Source organism: Xyrauchen texanus, chromosome 13 (genome assembly GCF_025860055.1).
Source record: "Xyrauchen texanus isolate HMW12.3.18 chromosome 13, RBS_HiC_50CHRs, whole genome shotgun sequence".
Lineage (NCBI taxonomy): Eukaryota > Metazoa > Chordata > Actinopteri > Cypriniformes > Catostomidae > Xyrauchen > Xyrauchen texanus.
In genome coordinates, this window is record NC_068288.1 from 23,040,918 (window position 1) to 23,063,659 (window position 22,742).

At 36.9% G+C, this 22,742-nt stretch overlaps 1 protein-coding gene across 1 annotated transcript; it reads right to left on the reverse strand.

Moving 5' to 3' along the window:
* Positions 1-815: 815 nt before the first annotated feature.
* Positions 816-20,298, reverse strand: LOC127654061 (mitochondrial import receptor subunit TOM70-like). The gene is made up of 12 exons (XM_052141026.1): positions 20,013-20,298; positions 13,225-13,398; positions 13,021-13,147; positions 11,952-12,061; positions 11,720-11,868; positions 8,350-8,557; positions 6,823-6,957; positions 2,014-2,121; positions 1,690-1,806; positions 1,485-1,582; positions 1,267-1,389; positions 816-1,094 (listed from the first exon to the last, which is right to left on the reverse strand). Exons 1-12 carry the CDS (start codon positions 20,247-20,249, stop codon positions 941-943), a joined length of 1,740 nt encoding a protein of 579 aa, XP_051996986.1. The 5' UTR covers positions 20,250-20,298; the 3' UTR covers positions 816-940.
* Between the last annotated feature and the right edge of the window lie 2,444 nt (positions 20,299-22,742).

The window sequence follows — 22,742 nt, forward strand, 5'->3', positions numbered from 1 at the left end:
ACAATTTTTTAAAGAATATTTCAGCTCCGTTGGTCCCAATACTGCAAGTGAATGGTGACGAGACCTTTGAAGGCCCAAAAGGCTGTATAAAAGTAATCCATAAGAATCCAGAGGGTAAATCCATATATACACTGAAGTGATATAATAGGTGTGAGTGAGAAACAGAACAATATTAAAAGTCCTTTTTTTTTAACTTTAAAACGAAACTTTAATTTCAATATAAGTGACTTTTACTTTCAAATTCAGCCAACTATAGGTTGGGGCTGGTCAAAGCTGGAGATTAATAGTATAAAAGGACTCTGGTTGAAATTTCTGTTTCTCACCCACACCTATCATATTGCTTCAGAAGACATGCATTAAACAAATGGAGTCATAGGGATTACTTCTGTGCCTCCTTTACTTCATTTTTAGACCTCCTGAGTTGTGGTCACGATTCACTTTTTGAGGACCAACAGAGTTGGAATATTCTTCTATAAATGTTAATTTGTGTTCTGCTCAATGTCATACACATCTGGGATGGCATGAGAGTGAGTAACGGGTGAGAGAATATTCTTTTTGGGTGAACTATCCCTTTGATTTATGGATTCTGGCGTCTTGGAACAAAATACTAACAATAAAAAAAATAAAATAAAAAGTAAAAATGACTGATTGTAGACTTCTGTCCATTTCTGGTAGTAATAAAGATTCACATTTGTCACACCACATGGCAAGGGAGGATGAACATGAACAAATGAATGCTGTTCTCAAGTTGAAAAATTATCTGGGCCATACTTGATAAAATGTGGACTAAATCAACTCAGCCATCCGTCTATTCTTTCTCTTTTAATCTTTTTTTTTTTTTTTTTTTTTTTTTGCTTTTGCTGCTCCATACGCCATTACCCCATCATTTTCTGAGCCACTTTTCAGTCCTCCAATACAGTCTGATGGAAGAAACCCAGAGTTATAGTGTGGGAGGCTTGAGTCCATACTTCTTTGCTACCTCGGTCTGGGCATAAGCAGCATCACACAGAGAATAGAGATGGGCCATCTCCATCTCTGACTTAGCCAAGTTGATAGCCTTGTTGAACATGTCAATAGCTTTGTCCAGGTTGCCTCTGTGGGAGACAATTTAAATATCAGTTTTGCCAAAAGCGCATTTCAAAGCAAACACCATCAGGTTTTAAGATTTATACAACCACATAAAAGTTTTTATCGAAAGCTTTACACATCAGGAAAATCAAACAGTACAGTTATTCAGGGAATGTTAACATTTTGGCTGTCACAAACCTTTGGACTTCAATGGTTCCCATAGTTTCATAAGCAAAGTCGCATTTGTTGTCAATTTCAATGGCTTTGCTTATGAGATCAAGGCCCATTTCTAGATCCTGTTTCCACTGGAGCTGCAATAGCCTGTTCATCATCAAACAAACAAAAACCGATCAGAAATGTATATTCATACTTGGGATGGACTAACATAGGATTCTATAAATATTCAAAGAACTAACCCTTTGTGGACATATGTTGTGGCATTGTCAGTCTCTAGTTCAATACACTTGTCATACATTTCATCTGCCTTACCAAACTGTTGCTGGTCCGTCAGTGCCTACAAAAGATTTTTAAAAGGATGATACAATGTATGATACAAAGAGGATTCAAACATTACACATTCAATAGATCATTTCCATTCTAAATGACAAAGGTGAACAATACCTGTGCATACAAAGCATAGCCCTCTGCACACATTGGAAACCTCCTAATGACATCCTCAAAGCCATCCATAGCTTTCTGAACCTGGGATGGGTTGTTTCCAGTGTAGGCCTGTCGGTACTAGAATAAAACAACGACATGGAGATCATATCCACGTTTACTATGAGTAAAAAAAAAAACAAACAATGAAATTGCTCACATTAGGTTGACTTTGTTCATTGTTAATATGGTAGACCAAGGATCATCTCTGAAGCAACATGGCAAAAGTTGAACAGTGCCAATTCAAAAGGTGTTAATGTACACACAGAACCCTCTGTTGTTACCCACCAATGCAAAACACTTCTGGGCCTGAGCAAGCGCAGAGTCTGGTCGAAGCTTTATACATGCATCAAAATCTCCAACAGCCTCCTCCACCTGATCCAGCAGAATTTTCAACTAAAAAAAAAATTAATATATCCACAGTTATTAAGACAATTAAGATGGACATTCTTTGTAATCATCAGTCAGGTTTAGTGTTGTCAAAAGTACCGGTACTTCGGTACCAAGTTGGTAATAAAATAAAAAAAGATGCAACAATACCAGTGTTTCTGCAGTACCGGTAATACCGAGCCCCGACTTAATCCGGTAACCGCACATTGTTTTACTGACACACAAATGCTTTCAAATACTCACACGCTTATTTGAGTGTGTGCTCTGTTACTCCTTTAGCACTGAAATGCACAATTAATCAAATTAAAATCATGATATGTCCCAGTGTGATTATTAAACCACGAAAGGCTGCAATCTTAGTCTGCATTCGAGCTGTGTGATTTAAATGAGTGTGTGAAGCAGACCGCTCATACACTAGAAACTCCACAGACGTTGGGAATCATTTGCGTTGTGTGAGAGATGACAGAATAGAGCACTAATCCACTGTGAAGCGTGGACACCGCATGTATTAGATGTGCACAATACATTTTAGGGATTGGCATTTTGGTAATTTTTTCTACTCGAGAACTCAGAGTACTCAAGGGGCAATGACATGTACACTGTGTTTTTGTGTATTTACAAAAATAACTAATTAAACAAAGTAACTAAAAGATGTCTTCAGCTTAATATATTTAACTTAGTTTAGCTTTTTAACTTTAATAATCAGGTACAAAAATAAATCACAAATCCACTGAGTTCTGTATGGATAAATAGAAATCTTACATACACTTAAAAATTGTGTAAACAACTTGACTTGAATAGTCACAACAAAACATTAATTCTATAAAAACAAATTCAAAATTTTGCAATTCAACTAAAGTGGTGTAAACAGTTACACTTGAACAGGCCCAAGTTCAACAATAATGAAACAGTTATTAATAGTTCTGTTGTCAATAACAAAATGCCATTGTGACAAACTGACAACCAGTAAAAACCATGAAAGCATCACACACCGCAGAGATACATTCAAAAATAAGAAAAATATATTCATAATAAGCTCTAAAACTGCTCCAGTGAGAAATCATTAATATCTATGGTCTGTTTACTGTCTTTGAGTTTTGCTGTAACACAAATCACTACTTATTAAGCAAATGCATGAAGACGCGGTGTCTTTATTGAAGGTTAAACAGTTATATTTATTATTAGTGGTATTGAGACCAACATTAATCTGATTTAAATTGGGATGAGTGACTGATGATGACCTATTGAGAGCACCTGAAGAGCACATCTTTGATTGACACAGAAAGCACTCATGTTAAATCACAGATTTAAGACAAATATCGGCCGATTTTGATCGGTGGCCGATCGATCGGGACATCTCTATTGTCTGACAAACGTCTATGGCTCCTGCATTGCGTCTTGTTGTTCCCAGTGTATAGTCCATTTATTATTATAGTCTGTTATAAAATAATCTGTCACAAAATGTTGATTATTGCATAATCAAAATATAATGCATCATATTTAGTTATTATTTGAAGATTCCCTGCCCAACTCAATGAAAGTATGTGCACAATGCGTGTCTGTCCGTTCTTCCTTCAAGTTACCGTAGTAATCTTAGTAAGTGCGCAGCTGATTTTTTTTAGTGACTGTCTGAAATGTCAATTTTCAAATCATGGTTGGATTAACAGGAGATGCTACAACTATTGCGTTTTTAATATGTATTTTAATTTGAAGTTCAGTTTTGAAGACGCTGCATTGTTTAATTTAGTTGCGCTCGGACTAGCTGTTTGAAACACTCCCCTGCTGTACACTGCCACACGCACCTGGTGTGTGTGTGTGTTCGCTCACGTGGTGAAAGCCACAATGCTCCGTATTGTTGTTGCTGTGATTCATTAAGTGTTCCATTCAACTCAGAGAATATGAATTTTCACCTTTCAACTGGGGAAAGTGCAACGGAAGAGATACAGGTGTGTGTTTCATCACTTAGAGCAGGGAGGTTTACAGCCAGTAACAAACATTCAAAATTATTAAATTAAATCCATTAAAAAGTCAAAGTTCTTATTTAAAACGTGTTTAGCAAACGTTTTGCACAGACAGGTGTTCAAAGCACGGTCAATTACACTCTCTTTGTTCTGGTTATCATAATGATAGCATTGTAGCTTTGTATTAGTTTGGTTGCTATGAGACGTCTCTGACAATCAATGTACCCCTCATTCATAACGTAATCAATCTTAAAATTAAAAATAAGCTCCCTTTTTGGCACGTGTGTGTTTAGTTATCAGGTAATTGTCACGGAATTTCAAATTAAGTGAAAAGTCACCATGTATGATCACCATCAATCATCGCTGCCAATTCAGTGTACCCGTGCCCATCTCTAATACATTTATATAATTAAAATCACAGCATTTGCACTTTAATGATCACACTGGACCATGTACCAAATGGTTAATCCAGAGAAGTTAAACTTCCATCAAAAACACACGTCAAAATAAAAGCACGATTCATAATAAAAGCTAGATGCCTGAAATTGCAACAGAAATTGCAACAGAAATATATTACAACTGTAAAGTAAAATGTCATCCTCACTGTAGAAAAATTAATAATAATAAATAATGATTAATGAATAATGATTGTAATAATAATACTAGAAATGAAGCAATATATCACAAGCCAAAGTGCTTTTGTACTGAATAAAAGTTTGTTAAAAAAAATGCAATGGTTTTAAGAATTGATTTGATTACGACATCATTTTGATAATTAAATTAAATTAATTATAAAACTATTATGGAATAATAGTTTATTATATTATAATTATGGAATTCTGGAAAAATAAAAACAGATTTCAGTAGGACCCTGCTTCAAAACAAACAAGTGGTAGAAACACTTGATAAGGAAGGGATATTCTGCAAATTTTAAATAAATGCATAAAAGGATAAAAATGAAAAACTGATGAACCACTTCATTATTAAAAAGTATGTGCAAAAATTACAAATAAAATTAAATCATTAGATTTTCATTTTAGTTTTCACTATTACAAATTCATCATCCTTGTCAAATTAAAAAATAAAATGTATGATTTGACATTTCATTTTCACTACAATCTTGAAGATTCAATTTTATTTATTTTCTTAATTTAACAGGGATGATGCATTGTTATAGAGAAAATTAAAATCAAATAATACAATTTTGAATTGACATTTTGCGGACACGTTTCAATAATGAATAAATCAGCTTTTTATTTTCATTTTTATCCTTTTATTATTTTATTTAAAATGGCAAAATATCCCTTCCATAATTTGAAGGAAACATGTATATCTTTTAATTTATTATTTACACTGAAATGTAACTTTAAATAGGGTAAAGGAGTGTGTTCAATAGCACATTACCATATAATTGTTTCTGTGCTATCGAAATTGGTATCGAGAACTGTGAAATTTCACTAGTATCGGTACAGACTAGGGCTGCAACAACTAATTGATAAAATCGATAATGGAAATCATCAACATCGAATTTCATGATCGATTAGTTGGATATTCTGCAGTCAGCACAGAGAAGCCCCATCAGTGACATCACTTCACAGTCCTGTTAAAAATGGGTTGCATTATGAAACTCAAAGAGTTAAGTTGTAGCAGGAGACACATGACCCAAGTTGTCCAGCGCACAAGAGCACTTTATAAACACTTCAAAGAAGATGATAATAATCATACAGATTAATGTGGAACGGTTGTTGTTTTTCTCCAGCACTTAACTTACATTTTACTGCTATTTTCTATGTTTTATAATGTAAATGTTATGAATTAAAAATCAGACGCATATTTCGCAAAACTAATTGTTCTTACCACAAGCGAGTCTCCACAATTGGAGAATCCACCATTTCTTTTGTTTAGAAGCATGTAATCAGTGAAAATACTATTTAAAAAATATAATATTAAAATTCTTAAAATGTAAATAATCAGTGGCAGTGTACAAGCATAATGTACCTAACATAATTCTGTATTTTTCAGCTGGGCAGAATTCACTGGTCACTATTGCCCTCTGCTGGGCAGATTGTTTGTCCCACTCCATTCCTTATGGATCATTTTACTCTTTAATGATGAGCACTTTTAGTTTTTTTCAAGTAAAGGAACTGTTTCACATATGTCCCGAAAGTAGTAATAATAACAATACATTAAACTTAACGTCTGATGATTCAGGCTTTGTTCACAGTTTTGTGAGTAAAGAATTGTTAATTCAGATAAACCAAACCAAATCCTTAGCCCCTTTGTCATTTCAGTTTTTTTTAAATCATATTTTAAAAAATTACAGAAAATAAAATAAAATTCTCATTTGAATAATCAAATAAATTATCGAAGATTAATCGATTATCAAAATAATCATTAGTTGCAGCCCAGTACAGACTAATGAAATTTTGGTACCATGATAACACAATGAAAACAATAGAAACACTATGAAAACAATTCAACGCAGTAGCGAAATTAGCATTATTTAAATTTCATGCAGTTGCTATGGTTTACTGTACAAAGATTTTAGGGTTTAATTGGTGGGAAGTGGTGCATGACTGTTCTAAACTCCATCTTAGTAGTTACAAACATGAAAAATATATGTATTTATTTTAGGTTAAAGTTTGCCCAGAAACATGTAAAATTAATAGATGTGAAAAGGGTATCCTCATACCTCAAAATCTTGAACATTCTGAAAATGTGAATGAGTGTGAAGCTTTGATTGTACCTGTCCCCTGTGGTGGTAGACGTCTGCATTATCGGCATCAATCTCTGCAGCCATATTAAAGTCCAGTGTGGAGAGCTGGGGTTGCTGCTGCTGCATGTACATGCTTCCACGTTTAATGAGAGCATTAGCACGCAACTGAAACAAATAAAATGCATTAACACCAAAGGCCATTCTATACATACTGTCCATGCATCACCTTAATAACTTGCTTGGTTATTTCTGACAAGACTCAGTCAATCGTTATGAGCCATAACTGTGTAACACAGTGAAATTTGCCATAGTGAGAGGTTAAAATGAGAGTGATAAGGTGTTTGTCCACACAATTGTGGAACAGTAACTGAACCAAAATCAATTCCTTGTGGAACTATGCCCATACCAGGGACACGGAAGCAGGAACTTCATTAAAAAAAGCTTTGGCATAAGTATATGACGCTTCAGGTGGAAACGACTGAACTTGATGTGACAACAGCTGAGATGACTAACTTCAAAACATTAACAATGAATGATTCGGTGTAAGATTGTGTGTTGATTTGTATCTTCCTTTTTTGAACTGGAAAACTTCACGTGTACAAGATGCGATTGGTGAGAGATTTAAAACAACAGGAGAGCAAGAGGAGAGACTGCTTTATTGCTTCGTTCATCTGTAGTCAACTGCTTTTTAATCCCTTTGCAAATCATGTTTGCTTCCAATAAACAATGCCACTTGAACCTACTATGTAGGGAGTGTTCTAATACTGATTTCAACTACCAATTCAATTACTGCTGTGCTTTGTAGGATAATACTATATACACATGACGAACTTAAAAACGTTTACTTATAGCCTTGAAGTCAAATAAAAACATCTTTATTAGTGTATAATACAAAAAGTGAAGCCTTTAACTCCGCAAACGAAGAAAGTGCAAAAAGGTTAGCAAAACATTTAAAGGTAGAACGAGCAAACAATGCACAGTACATAATACAATGTACAATATAAATGATAATCATGGAACGTAAATAATTTTATGATCCTTTATTCTCTTGTATTCCCGTTAAATTTTTTTTTTACATTTTCAATCTACAAAATGCAATGTCATCAAATCCTAACTTCATGAGGCAATCAGATTACTTGTATACATCGATTATGCTCGGCATTTCAAACTCATGCTGCATTTTTTCTTCTCCATAAATACTCAGCAGATCATGCACAACAGCATATGTCCACCTATCCATTTAGATTTGAAAAGCCTACAATAGCAACATCTCAGCAAAAGTTAAGACTACTAACTAGACTTTTCAAAATGACCGGTATCGGCTGTCTGATGCATTTTTCTTGAACAACGAGAAGCATTTGCTGTTCTGACTCCACAGAAATAGTTCCTCTTTGCAAGGAAAGTACCACCTTAGGAGGAAGTACTAGTTTTAGTTCCACGTGGTGGAAAAACAACGAGAACCTGACATTTTTCAAGGAACTAGCTAAAGTTCCATTATTGGAAAAGTGCCTATAGTGCTTTTTTTTTCTTTTTTACTTTTCATCTCATTTCTGTTACCTTGACACTGGCATCATTCATGTTGATGACACGGTCGAGGTCAGGCTGTGCAGCTGTAGCGTTGCCAATCAGCAGGTAGAAGGTGGCTCTCAGCAGAAGAGCTTCAGCTGTGTACCTGCCTCCAGACTCAATCTCCTTTGTGCACTCGCTGATGATCTTATCATAGTTCTCCTCCTCCATATACTGCTTAGCCTTAAGGTAGCTTGAGCTGAGGAAACAGTGGTTCAATACATCAACTATTGAAAAGTAACATAATAATTGTACATGCATGCATTCAGAAATGCTAAATTAAATTATTGTTGAGCAAAAACTAGAGCTGTTTACGTTAACAGATGCATTGAAATGTTTAACATGTAAATTTTTCTTTATCACGATTAGCGCATTACTAATATTGCATTATCATGATTCTGACATTTTACTCTGCTTATTTTGAGTTCTGAACACTGGTTGGAATAGGGCGGAACCTTTGCAATGTGTCCGGGTCATTTCACTGAACGTACATACCAAAAACAAACACACAACATAAATTCTGTGAACATTAACCCTAACTTTTTCCACATTTTGTTACGTTATAGCCTTATACCAAAATTTATTATATTAATTATTTTCCTCAAAATTCTACAAACAATACCCCATAATGACAATGTGAAAGAAGTTTGTTTGAAATCTTTGCAAATTTATAAAAAATAAATAAATAAAAAAATAAAAAAAACACATGTACATAAGTATTCACATCCTTTGCCATGACACACAAAATTTAGCTCAGGTGCTTCCTGTTTCCACTGATCATCCTTGAGGTGTTTCTACAACTTGATTGGAGTCCACCTGTGGTAAATTCAGTTGATTGGACATGATTTGGAAAGGCACTCACCTGTCTATATAAGGTCCCACAGTTAACAGTGCATGTCAGAGCACAAACCAAGCCATGAAGTCCAAGGAACTGTCTGTAGACCTCCGAGACAGAATTGTATCGAGGCACAGATCTGGGAAAGGTTACAGAAAAATTTCTGCAGCATTGAAGGTCCCAATGAGCACAGTGGCCTCCATCATCCGTAAATGGAAGTTTGGAACCACCAGGACTCTTCCTAGCTGGCCACCCGGCCAAACTGAGCGATCGGGGGAGAAGGGCCTTATTCAGGAAGGTGACCAAGAACCTGAGGTCACTCTGAAAGAGCTCCAGCATTTCTCTGTGGAGAGAGCAGACCTTTCCAGAAGAACAACCATCTCTGCAGCACTCCACCAGTCAGGCCTGTATGGTAGAGTGGCCAGACAGAAGCCACTCCTCAGTAAAAGGCACATGACAGCCCACCTGGAGTTTGCCAAAAGCCACCTGAAGGACTCTCAGACCATGAGAAACAAAATTCTCTGGTCTAATGAAACAAAGATTTAACTCTGAGGAAACCAGGCACTGCTCATCACCTGGCCAATACCATCCCTACAGTGAAGCATGGTGGTGGCAGCATCATGCTGTGGGGATGTTTTTCAGCGGAAGGAAATGGGAGACTAGTCAGGATCGAGGGAAAGATGAATGCAGCAATGTACAGAGACAACCTTGATGAAAACCTGCTCCAGAGCACTCTGGACCTCACGCCCGTTTCACACATACTCCGTTTACAGTGCGTATTTTTTCCGGTCCCATGTTAACAGGTTAGAGCTTTTACACTGCACGCGGATGCAGTCTGTCGATCCGTTCCAGTTGTGATGCGTATACAGCAGTGCAGCGATGGTTTACGGACAGAGTCTGTTTTTACTGTGCTGCACCGCACTGAATTAAAGTGGCAGCGCATGGTTCACATTAAAATAGACATAGATTGTCAAGAAACTGTAATAATTTCATCATATACGCATAATTTCAGTTAATGTGTTCTACAGTTACTAAATTACAGGGTCAAGAAAAACAAAAAAGTATGATTATAGTCCCAAAAGTTGCAAAATGCCATCATATATGATTTTTTTTACCCTAAAAAAAAAAAGACAGTGAACCCAAATGCGTCTCATTCTTCTCCTTATTAGCAACAGATATAGCGCAATAGCTTTTCTTCTGTCAACAACTCGAACTACATGTAAAACAAAGAATCACAATGATTAAAATGAATTTTCATACTGTTTCAATGCCTTAAACAATCTCAAAGTTAACGTTTAGGTTTAAAATCAAAATTCCTTAAATGTTTGATTTTGTGGCATACAGAAACTGCGGATCAGTAGCGCACTGCAAACGCAGCATATGTGAAAGCACTATAGCGTGCGCTGCTCCTGTACCGTATACGCACCGCATACGCACTGCACACGGAGTATGTGTGAAACAGGCGTCAGACTGGGGTGAAAGTTCATCTTCCAACCAGACAACGACCCCAAGCACACAGCAAAGATAACAAAGTAGTGGCTATGGGACAACTCTGTGAATGTCCTTGAGTGGCCCAGCCAGAGCCCAAACTTGAACCCGATTGAACATCTCTGGAGAGATCTGAAAATGTCTGTGCACCGACGCTCTCCATCCAACCTGATGGAGCTTGAGAGTTCCTGCAAAGAAGAATGGGAGAAACTGCCCAAAAATAGGTGTGCCAAGATTGTAGCATCATACACAAAAAAACTTGAGGCTGTAATTGGTGCCAAAGGTGCTTCAACAAAGCATTGAGTGAAGGCGTTCAACGAAAGCTAATAAAATAAAAGATTCCAAACAAACGTCTTTCACGTTGTCATTGTGGAGTATTGTTTGTAGAATTTTGAGGAAAATAATTAATTTAATCAATTTTGGAATAAGGTTGTAACATAACAAAATGTGGATGCACTGTTATGCACCGGATGCACTGTTATGTTCTTTTATATGGAGATAAAACAAACAATATTTGTACTTTTGAAATCACTCTTTGTACTGTGTAAATGCTTTACTTGTCTGCTGCCACAATAGATGTACATGATGATGTAATGTATTTGAATTATTTACATTATTGTATTCATATTTAAAAAACAAATGTATGCACTTTAAACAATCAACTTTTGCACCTGCTGAGCCGTGGTTCTGATAACTACAGCACTGTTAAAATACTCTTTGCATGCCAGTGTATTATTGTGGTAGCATCAATATCACATTTACCTGCCCCTAAATGACATGCAAGCCAATTGGGGTCGGTCAGATAAGCACTCTGGTCGCAAAGAACTCAGAACTTTGCAACACTAATCTGCCATCGCTGATAATTAAAAAGAAAATTATATCAGCTATATGATACCTTGTTGATATATCGGTTGCAGACTATTCTTATGGTTAGAACTTGGGTTACATTTAACAGGACACACTACCAGCAAAAGCACAAACCCCTACAAATCTCATTGTGGTTATGGGCAAAATATAATGAAAGCCCCCAGCTTTTACCTTTCTGTGACCTCTGAGGCCTCGCCCTCTTTGTCTTTATCCTCATCCTTCTTTTCCCCCTTCTGTAGCAGCTGTGAGATGATGTCATCGGTAAAGGAGCTGAAGTAGGACTTGATGAACTGAGGAGATGGCATAAGGGGCTCCCGGTTCTGAGAAAAGTGAAAGATTAGATGCCATACATTTTTGACAACGTTTACATGAAGTCTGAGTCCTGACTCTGTCAAATTCTCACCTTGTACTTCTCTTTGGCCTTCTCTTTTCCCAGCTGTTTCAGCACCTTGTCTGCCAGTAGCATGCTCTGCTGGTTCTGGAAGGCCTCCAGAATACATACAGCAGTCACATCTACAAAAAGCAGAAACATTACTTTAGACTGAAGCTCATGTTGACCATGTTGCTCAGGAGTATGTTAATATCAGAGGAAACCCTCTTGATAATTCCTTTAATCAGAGTCTATTTAGCAAAGACAGGTCACTTCTATTAAAATGAATGGGAGAAATTGGAATGTCCAATGGTCAACGGATGTAGAAAAGGAAATCCGGCCTTATAGTTAAAAGAGCCAATCGCCTTTTAGATACAGGCCTCACCTGTCAATCAACTGAAGAACAGCTATACAAGCCGGAATTATATATATATATATATATATATATATATATATATATATATATATATATATATATATATATATATATATATTATATTTATATATATATATATATATATTTTTTTTTTTTTTTTTTTTACATAATCTAAAGGTAAAGAAGCATCATTTATTAAACCAGCGATGTCAGATTTAACTGCAGATTTTCAATATGTTTATTGATCTTAAACTTGATAACCATTTTGGAGATTTCAGTCTTTCCCCATTCAAGTAGATACGAGCTGCACTTGTATGCCGCTTGTTTATATAGAAAAATACATGTAGCTGCATAGAAGCATTCTAAATAAGGCAGACGAGTGAACTGACTAGCTAAAAAGTCTTTGCTTTAAAACAAATAATAATAATGGCAATTAATGACAACTTGAATTAATGGCTGATTTCAGCCACTGTAACAGCAGGTTGTTGACAGGAAATCAAAGTCCTTATAAAATCAAAAAAGATTGAGCATAAACATATTGTGAACATGTTAAATTCAAATATGCAAAACATGCAATTGATCTGTTAGAGGTCGGGATGACACAAAAAAAAAAAACTTCACCCAAAGTAAAAAATTAAAAACACCAAAATTTAAAAATAATTAAAAAAAAACCTAAAAGATTGTCAGTTGGGAACAAGGCCAATTCAAATCAAACAAAACGTTAACCTTCTAGACACTCCTTCTTGTTATCCAGTTTTTCCAGTGCTTTGGCACGTCTAAAAAGGGCTTTCACATAGAGAGGATTCAACGCCACTGCCTGAGAACAGTCCTGTATCACCTCTGTCCATTTCATCTAAAACACAAAAAGCACTCATTCAGACATATAATATTCTGTTGGTGACACTAAATGATCATGTGATTAAAACAAACCTGTTGCTCATAGGCTGCAGCTCTATTCTGATAGAAGGTGGAAAGGTCTCCCTTCTGTTCTTTGGGGCACAGGCCAATGGCTTCTGTGTAGCAGTGGATCGCCTGCTCATATTTTCCAGCCTTAAAGTATTTGTTGCCCTTATTCTTAGCAGACTGTGCTCTATCAAGCGGACTCTAGATGGACAGACACAGAATTATTTTAAATACAAGAAAAGTTGCATGATAAAATCTTTTAATAAATGAAGAAAACAAACAATAACTACTGTACATTTAAAAAACAAAAAGAGGTTTAATCTGATCAACACAAAAACGTTGGTAAAAAAAAATGAAATGCTGCATTTTGGGAAATCTAAAAATTGCATACAATTGCAGTGTGAATGCAATCCAATTTATAGAAGCCAGGTCACTACAATCAGGACATTCAACACAACACAACATTCAGCAAGTAACCAAAACTACATATTAAGATACATAGTAAGTTAGACTAAATATAAACACTGATGCACATCTGAGTAGAATATTGGGAGAAGAGAACACCTTACTGACATAAAAACACTGGTGGCAAAAAGTTTGTAATAATTAACAGAATATTGTATTTTGCTGTTTCAGAAGGAAATTGGTATTTTAATTCACCAAAGTGGCATTCAACTGATCACAAAACATAGTCAGGACTAGGGCTACACAATATATATTTTCAGCATCGACATCGCGATGTGCTCATCCGTAATAGTCACATCGCAGAACGTGCGATGTAGTAAGATAAACGTATAGTCTACATTTTTTTAAATGTAGCATTATATCTGTCTGATATTACGTAATTTACTCCGATTTATGGGTTCATAGATACACAGAGTTTGTTATATATATATATATTTTTTTTTTTAAATGTTCGTTGCTGCACATTGTCGACGTGCAGGCTCTGCTTTTGCTTGATGAAATGAGCGAGGAACAGGCAAAAATAATGGAGGATTTGGTTGCAAAATGAAATGCATGGTCAGTTATATGGAAATATTTTGTCTACAGACAGGATAATGTTGACCAAAAACAGGTACTTTGTCGAGAGTGTCTTGCAATTGTTGCCACAACACAAGGAAACACTACCAATTTATTTGATAATTTAAGTCAGCACCACAAATCTTTGTATGTCGAGTGCAAAGCAAGATCTAAATGCCGTCCAAAGCAAAAAACTATTTCAGATGCCTTTGCCAGTGTTACATCATACGAGAAAGGTTCCAAACAGCAGAGAAAAATCACAGATTCAGTAACATTTCACCTTGCGAAAGACATGGTACCAATTAACACGTTTACCAACGTGGGTTTTAAAAACATGATCCAGTCGCTTGACAAGCGGTATGTAATAAGTTATTCCTTTTATAAACATTTTATTTTATGTTGTATTTTAGTAAACCACTCAGGGTTGGTGTATAGCTGCACTTATTCCCCATTAAATGTTATTTATTGTTTACATTTCTTAAAAAAAATAAAAAAAGAGGTTTGTAATTAATTTGTAATGTAATAAAATGTTAAATTACTTTTGTCATTCACATTAATGCCCTATTGTGATAATGAAACTTCCTTAGTGTTATGCTCTGTTTTAACCTGGTTGGAGTACAGAGATAAAGCCTCCTGTAATCTCCTGGATCCCTTCTAGACAGCACACTTCATTCACAAATGAGCCCCTTTATTTTAGGGTAAGCAACATGCATTATTAATATCATAACATGTTAGATCATTGACTTTAGGGTGAATTGATAGAGGAGTATTACATGAATACAATGGAACCATGGTGAATTAAATGGTGTATTAATTATTATAATAAAATAAACTACCCAAAATAAGTCATATTTTCCATGAAGATACAGTTCCCTACAAAAATCACCCCAATCATTCTAGAATAATTAATTCTTCTCAAATAGAGCTATTCAAGTCATCTGGCGAAGTCATACTGTATTTTTTCATATCCCAATGTATATTAGAGGTCGGCCGATTAATCGGCTGATTTTTTTTGCATTTTTTAACATAATCGGCATCGGCCAATATCCAAGTATATCAAGCCGATTATTAGGCAGGCGCATCTGTGGGCAGCCTAGTGTTGCAGTGAAATACGTTTTCGACGCACACTGCCCTTAGAGTCATTTTCCAGCAGAGTGAGCAGACCTCATCCAGTGCCTAAGGAAGGAGCTAAGTTCCTTGGAGAAAACAGTAAGGATTAAATCTGTATAACTTCTTTATATTTAATTAAAAACTTTTGATATGTTACTGCCAACTTCAAGAAAAAACGCGATAGGCGACATGACGTTCGGCTACTTTGGATATTGATAGCGTAGTTGAAGTTGCATTATCACAGCAGAAGGGTGGCTATCATGTCACAATAAGTAAGCAAGAATTTTGCAATTACAGACAGTGAATCTGAGACTTTTATTTGTTCTGTTTGTGTGTCTTATATTTGAGAGCGTTGTCACTCAATGTAGAGAAATAAGTAATAAAAAAGATACCAACGCACTATAGGCTAGTGAAGGACTGGCTTTGGTAAGCTCGGACGTTATCAGTTCTGCTGTCGGTACTGGAGAAATTAAGAAAATAAATGTATTATTGCTATAAAGAGAAAGTTATTTTATCTCGCCAGCCATTTCTATGTATAATAATATGAAACCATTTGTCTGTGATGCAATTTAGCTATTCGCAGTGAGAGAGAGAGATATCCCTTACACGGTGCCACAGCGAGCACAACACGAGCCCTGCTTAATGACTGACAGAACTAAACATTCAAACGTAGCCTGGTTTAGATCTGTGATTATTAGTCTGAATTTATTTTAGATTTCGCCTTCCAAAGATTATAAAAAGAATATTTATACATAAGCCGCATTCTGTCTAGCACAACTTCCTTCCCAGCGGTGCACTGACATTTCTCCCTAAAACTGAAACTTAACGTCAGAATCAGCACGATCGGTGATTGTTGTAAAATGCAGTCTAGCAACTGTTGCTAAATAATAAAAAGAGCGCAAGAGATACCGTTCCCAAGGCAGCGCACGCTCCAAAACAGACCGCAACGACACAAGCAAAGTATAGGCTACTTTGGGTTTCATGTAGGGTGACCAGATCAGAATTGGTAAAATTCGGGACGGACGAAAATGGGGGGGGGTTAATGAATTTCAAAAATCAGGGCAAAATTATTTATTGAGGAATTCTGAATAAAATGACTGTCTGTCATGTAAACACGGAAATACAAATTAAAAAAACCATTGAACTCAAGTGTCATCATGAAACAAATAAAACAAACACTGCGCTTTAACATCAGCAACATCCAATCAAATCACTCCTTGTGACTTTTTTTGAGCATGAAATTCGCGCCTTGCCGCCTACCTAGTCTACATAGCCTACTGCAGCTCTCTACGTTCTTTTACTGTCTATGGTTGCAATGAGCAGCCGACAGGAGCTGGCTGCAGGACGGCAATGAGCAATTTTTAATATTCTATCACACTATAACTACTCGAGAGTCTGCTCTTGAGACTTTGTTCTAATTTTCGGGACAATTAGGGCAGGATTCGGGATTCGGGACAACTGCTTGGATTTCGGGACTGTCCCGAATTTTTCGGGACGTCTGGTCACCCTAGTTTCATGTGCATTTCTAAACGATCAACTATGCACAAAAATGTCAAAACGCCCGGCTTGGAGATTCACTTAAACACAGTTTATGTCTTAAATGGACGTAGTTATGGAAATAGTTGGGAGAAAATATGGTGCATCAGGAGCTCGGTCTTAAAAGGGGAAGCAGTCTAATGAACATGCTGATGATTGAGCCATTACTGCGAAACAACAAAAGGCAAAGAGAAAATCACGTACAGCTCTTGAATGAATAACTTCTGCATTAATCTATCTATGATAAACTATGCAGTGTTATTTTACAATTGATTACTTTATTAGATTTCTTTTTAGACCACACCTGAACAGTAATGTTAGTAGACCTTCCTGAAATTAAATCACTGTGCCTATATAACGTTTATCTTTGTTTAATATATATAACAAAAAGAACCGTTAAAGTACCGGATTGATAAGCAGTATCGGTAAGAGTAGTAATACCATTAAAACCTTAACGATACCCATCCCTAGTTATGCCTGTGCTTCTCTTGGATGCTCTGATTATTGGATTACGTGTCTGGATTGCCCCTTAATTAAAGCTGCATTTGGATTTGAATCGGCCATCCTCCGACCCCGATTTCAAAAGATCGGCATCGGCCTGAAAAAACTCATATCAGGTGACCTCTAATGTATATCGCAGAAAAACAAAATATCGCAATGTCAGTTTTTTCCAATATTGTGCAGCCCTAGTCAGGATATTACTGATGTAAAAAAACAGCACCATCACTATTTGAAAAAAGTAATGTTTGATCAATCTAGCAGCCATCCAACACCTTATCCTTCAGTAATCACGCTAATTTGCTACTTTGGTACTAGAAAATCACTGGCCATTATATCAAACACAGTTGAAAGCTATTTGGTTCATTAAAGGAACCTTAACGTTATCTTTGTATTTGATTTTGAGTTGCCACAGTATGCAATAGACTGGCATGTCTTAAGGTCAATATTAGTTCAAAAATGGCAAAAAAGAAACTGCTTTCTCTAGAAACTCATCAGTCAATCATTGTTTTGAGGAGCTATTCAATGCTTGAAATGGCCAAAACAGATTTCATATAAAGGTTGAACACTACAGTCTTCAAAGACAAAGGACAACTGGCTCTAACAAGGACAGAAAGAGACGTGGAAGGCCAGATGTACAACTAAACAAGAGAATAAGTGTATCAGAGAGTCTCTAGTTTGAGAAATAGATGTCTCACGTGTCCTCAGCTGACAGCTTCATTGAATTCTACCTGCTCAACTTCAGTTTCGTGTACAACAGTAAAGAGAAGACTCAGGTGTACAGGCCTTATAGGAAGAATAGCAAAGAAAAAGCCACTTTTGAAACAGAAAAACTAAACAAAATGTTAGAGTGGGCAAACAAACACAGACATTGGACAACAGATCATTGAAAAGAGTGTTATGGATCTTAACCCCATTGAGCTTCTGTGAGATCAGCAAGACTGTAATGTGCAGGAGAAGTGCCCGAAAAGTCAGCCACATCTATGGCAGAAGTGCTACAGGAAGTGTGAGGTGAAATGTCACCTGAGTATCTGCATAAACTGACAGCTAATGCCAAGGAAGAAATTTAAGAAGTTCTGAACTTTTTTTTTTCAAATTGTAATAGTAATTTTTCACAATATTAATGTCCTGACTAAACATGTAATTAATAACCACTTTGGTTAAAGTACCAATTTCTTTCCATAAGAGCAAAAATGTGTACATAATTGCAAACTTTTGGCCACCAGTGTATGTAAAGATAAAAGATCAAAACTGACTTTTGTCTGCCACACATATATTCCTGTTGAGCATTTAAAACATTCACACAGGGAAGCACCAAAATCAATAATGAAACTATTTTGCCTTCTCAAAGTGGAACTTCAAAACATATTTGAATAATACATAATGTATTTAATCATTTCCCTTAATATTATTTGCTAATTCATCCAAATCTCCCTTGTGAGCAGTCGGTCTAATCCCCAAATCTTACAAATTAAGAGGTGAGCAAAGTACTGAAAATGCAGTCTTAATACATTAATTGGTACAAAAATAGTACAACTTGCAAAGTGTATATGGATAGATGGATATACAGAAATATATGTAGAAAAACTACATTTCAAAATAAGGACATATCACAATGCCATCTTTCCAGCAACTTTGAGGTAACCACAACTTTACAGTATGTGTGGTTCAATACATTGTATTACCTCAACTTCTCAACAACAGGGTGTAGCATACTAAATTATTGTTCAGTTTTCTCAGTTTCAGCAAATTTCTAAACATATTAACTGCAGACAGAATACAGTCAAACTGTCAAGCCAGATAAAGTTCAAATGTACACCTTCAAGGAGACTTGCGCTGCATGGCTTTTACTGAAACATAATCCAATATTCTGAGAAACATGGCACTAATTGAAATGTAATTCACTAAACCATCTCTGACCTTTGGACAAGATTTGCATTTTATTATTGCACATTGTATGCATATTACACACACATGCATGGTTCTCGAATGTTACACATTGTTCACAGCTTTACATTCATCAATTGCCGGAATCGTTTTTGTAATATATTGAAGTGCCTACAAACAATATCCTGTCATGGATCTTACATTACCATTATGGACCCAAATAACGCACACAACAGGTGTAAAGGAGGCCAGATTCATGGATTCCTGTGTGCGCTACATGTTTGATTCACGCCACTCGGAAAACGTTGTGATTTATAGGCAAGCTGCCGTAAAACTACACAGTAAACGTTGTGAGCATCAAGCATGCAATGAATGTAAGAGATAAAGTGCTAAAGTTAATATGCAACAAATTATGCATTTTCTCCAGCCTGACCGTTTTCACGCCCCCGTGTCTGCGGAAGATTGGGGACCAATAGGCAAATAATCAAAATATGTACTGCATTACAATAAGTGTTATGAAATCGAGAGACCTTTATATTTCTGATCGTCGACACAGATGCTGTATGCAGATATGAATTTGAAGCTAATGTTTGAAAGCTAACAGGCTAATGCACTTTCGCTAACACCACAAGGCTAGTTTGGCGAGCCTTGCCCTTGACTGGGAGTACTGTAATTTTACGGTGTCAAGGAAACGTGCAAAAAACGACGGGTCAAAATCAATAAATGTTAACGCATAATGAATGATATATAATCTGGCTCATTACCATATTCTCTAGCTCTGGGTTGGTCGCACCGATCTGGCCCTGGACGGGGCTAGCGCTTCCTTCGGGAGTTTTCCTCTCTCCATTCCGTTTCCCTTGCTTGTCCTTGCCACGGCTTCTGTTCCAGAGGTACACCGCTCCGACTCCGAGGACGATAGGAGTCCCTACGAGAAGTGCCAGCTGCCAGCGGGGGAGCCCACTCCCGGACTGTGGCTCTAGGGGCTTAGACGCAGCCATCATCCAACACACTCAGCACATCAGCAGCGCCTAACTCACGCGCAAACTCACATACCAGCGTGCGCACGCCAGATGAGAGGAAAGAGTCACCGCTCTGAACAGGTGGTATCATGGGATACTGGAGGACTATACGCCCAACAAGAATGGAACTACAACGCCTGACAGGGACAAAAGCTTTTGTTATCTTCAATTAACTGAAACTTTATAACTGAGTCAAATTATTATTATTTAATAGTTAAATGGCTTTGAAATAATTACAGTTTTTAATGTTAAAGGAATATTCTGGGTTCAATACAAGTTAAGGTCAATTGACAGCATTTGTATCACCTCAAAAAATTAATATGGCTCTTCTCTCCTTTTCTTAAAAAAGAAAAAGAGATGTTACAGTGAGGCACTTAAAATGGAAGAGAATCAGGAGTTTAAATGCAGAAATGTGAAGCTTATAATTTTATAAAAGCACTTTCATGAATTCTTCTGTTAAAGCTTGTGTATTACTTGAGTTGTAAAATTGTTTAAATCATCACTTTTACAGTCGTTTTAGGGTTTATGCATTTAGTCGACATGGCAAAGAAGTTGTTACAACTTCTTTGCCATGTCGACTAAATTTCACAATTGGATATAACTTTACACCGATAGAGATAGTAAGTGATTTTATCACACTATAATAATATTAACCTGTATAATGTTTATGTCTGTGGGTAAACGTTTGAAACACTATTTTAATGTTTCTGGCCCCATTAACTTTCATTCTAAGCGCCTTACTGGAACATAGATTTTCTCTCTTCTAAGAAAAGGAGGCACAAGTCGAAATTAATTTTTGTGATAATCAACATTATGCCACAAATGCTGCTGATTGAACTTAACCTGTATTGGACCCTGGAATATTTATTTAATAATGAATAGGACTTGCTGTCTGCAACCTGTAAAAAAAAGACCAAAAAGCTGCTAATAGTTTTAGACTTTCTGTTTGGTGTACAATGGAATGTTCCGCCAGCTATCAAGCATTTTGAGAATGTTTCTGCCCATAGTATTTTTTCACAAGCGGTAAGGTGGTAGATTAAGGGGGCTTTCACACTAGCACTTTTGGTGCGCACCCCGGTTCGAATGACGTCAGAGTTCGGTTCGTTTGGATGATGTGAACGCTGTCTTCCGAACTCGGGTGCGCACCCGCGAACCGTACTCGGGTCCGCTTAAAAAGGTGGTCTGGGGTACGGTTCGCTGCTGATATGAACGCAATCGAACCAAACCGCGGAAGTGAACCGCTATTGATGACGTATAATGTGGTCGTCAGTCTCACACGCGTCACTTTCAAAATGAGCGGAAAGAGTTTACTTTCGTGCGTGCGTGCGTGCGTGTGTGTATACACTTACCTTGACGAAAAGCGGAATTGACGCACACGCACACGCACTGCAAGCAGAGAGATGATTTCTGCTTGCCTTCGCAAAAATTGTCTTCGGCGGACAGCCCGCTGTCTTTTGAACGATTTCAGTATTTTTGCGGCAGACAGACGCAAGTGTGTTTCTGTATCTTGATGTTGAAAACAAAACCAAAGGTTAAAAAAAAGAAGAACAAATGTGAACCGAGCAAGTCTATTCATTGAATTTTGACGCCTTTTCATTTCGCGGTTATCAAGCAACACGATTACGCACCAGCTGCAGCTTGATGACGCAAGTGTACCGCGGTTCGGATACAAATATATAATGTGAACACAGTCCATCGGGGGCAGGGGGGAGCAATCGAACTCGGGTTCGGAACAGGCAATCGAACCAAGTGTGAAAGCCCCCTAAATGACTGCCTCCTTCTTTCTGATCCTCTGTTACATGACGCTTATGCCGCCCACACACTATACGACTTTCAAAGTCATCATATTACTGTTCATTTCAAACTACACAACTGCTGTCTATAATGGGGTATCTTGAAGTTGCTGTGGTTTGCACATTAAACAAGGGATCAGTGACTGGGTCACTAGGAAGAATCCCTGAATACTCTGTCTGGTCTCCAAACTACATTTCACAACAAAACACACGTGAGAAGTGATACAGGAAATGACGTAATTTCACGTGTGAGAGTATTTCTTGCGTTCTTCCCTTTAAAAATGGTGGTCTTGCGATCCAAGTTGTTTGTGCACAGATTTGCTGGAAAATAAATAAATGAATATGAAGGAGAGAATGGTTGGGAGATGTGGGCAGCAAGGACTGTCTGTTCTGCAGAGAGAGTTGGAGGTAAATAAATAATTTAGCAATGAACGCAGGTAGCTGCCTCCTGGTGTTGTGGCTCAACAATGTTTGTGCTTTGTTTTTGTTTCAAATAATTGAAAAGCTTATGTGTATGCAAATGTATTTCGATAGAAACTCTATTTAAGCCAATTTATACTATATTATTGTGCTCACCATACAAATAGATGCATGATAAGCCTGGGTTCAGGGAGCTGCTGCAGATAGCACATCAAAACACATTTCACACTGCAGGACTTGGACTCGCAGAGCGGTCTAGATA

What these genes read in the sequence shown, in the direction of transcription:
- LOC127654061 (XM_052141026.1), bottom strand. Translation starts at nt 20,249, where the DNA reads ATGATGGCTGCGTCTAAGCCCCTAGAGCCACAGTCCGGGAGTGGGCTC. An exon ending in ACCCAGAGCTAGAGAATATG is followed by an intron (nt 13,399 to 20,012) that starts GTAATGAGCCAG and finishes CTGTCCATCTAG; the next exon opens with AGTCCGCTTGATAGAGCACA. An exon ending in GGAACCATTGAAGTCCAAAG is followed by an intron (nt 1,095 to 1,266) that starts GTTTGTGACAGC and finishes TGTCTCCCACAG; the next exon opens with AGGCAACCTGGACAAAGCTA.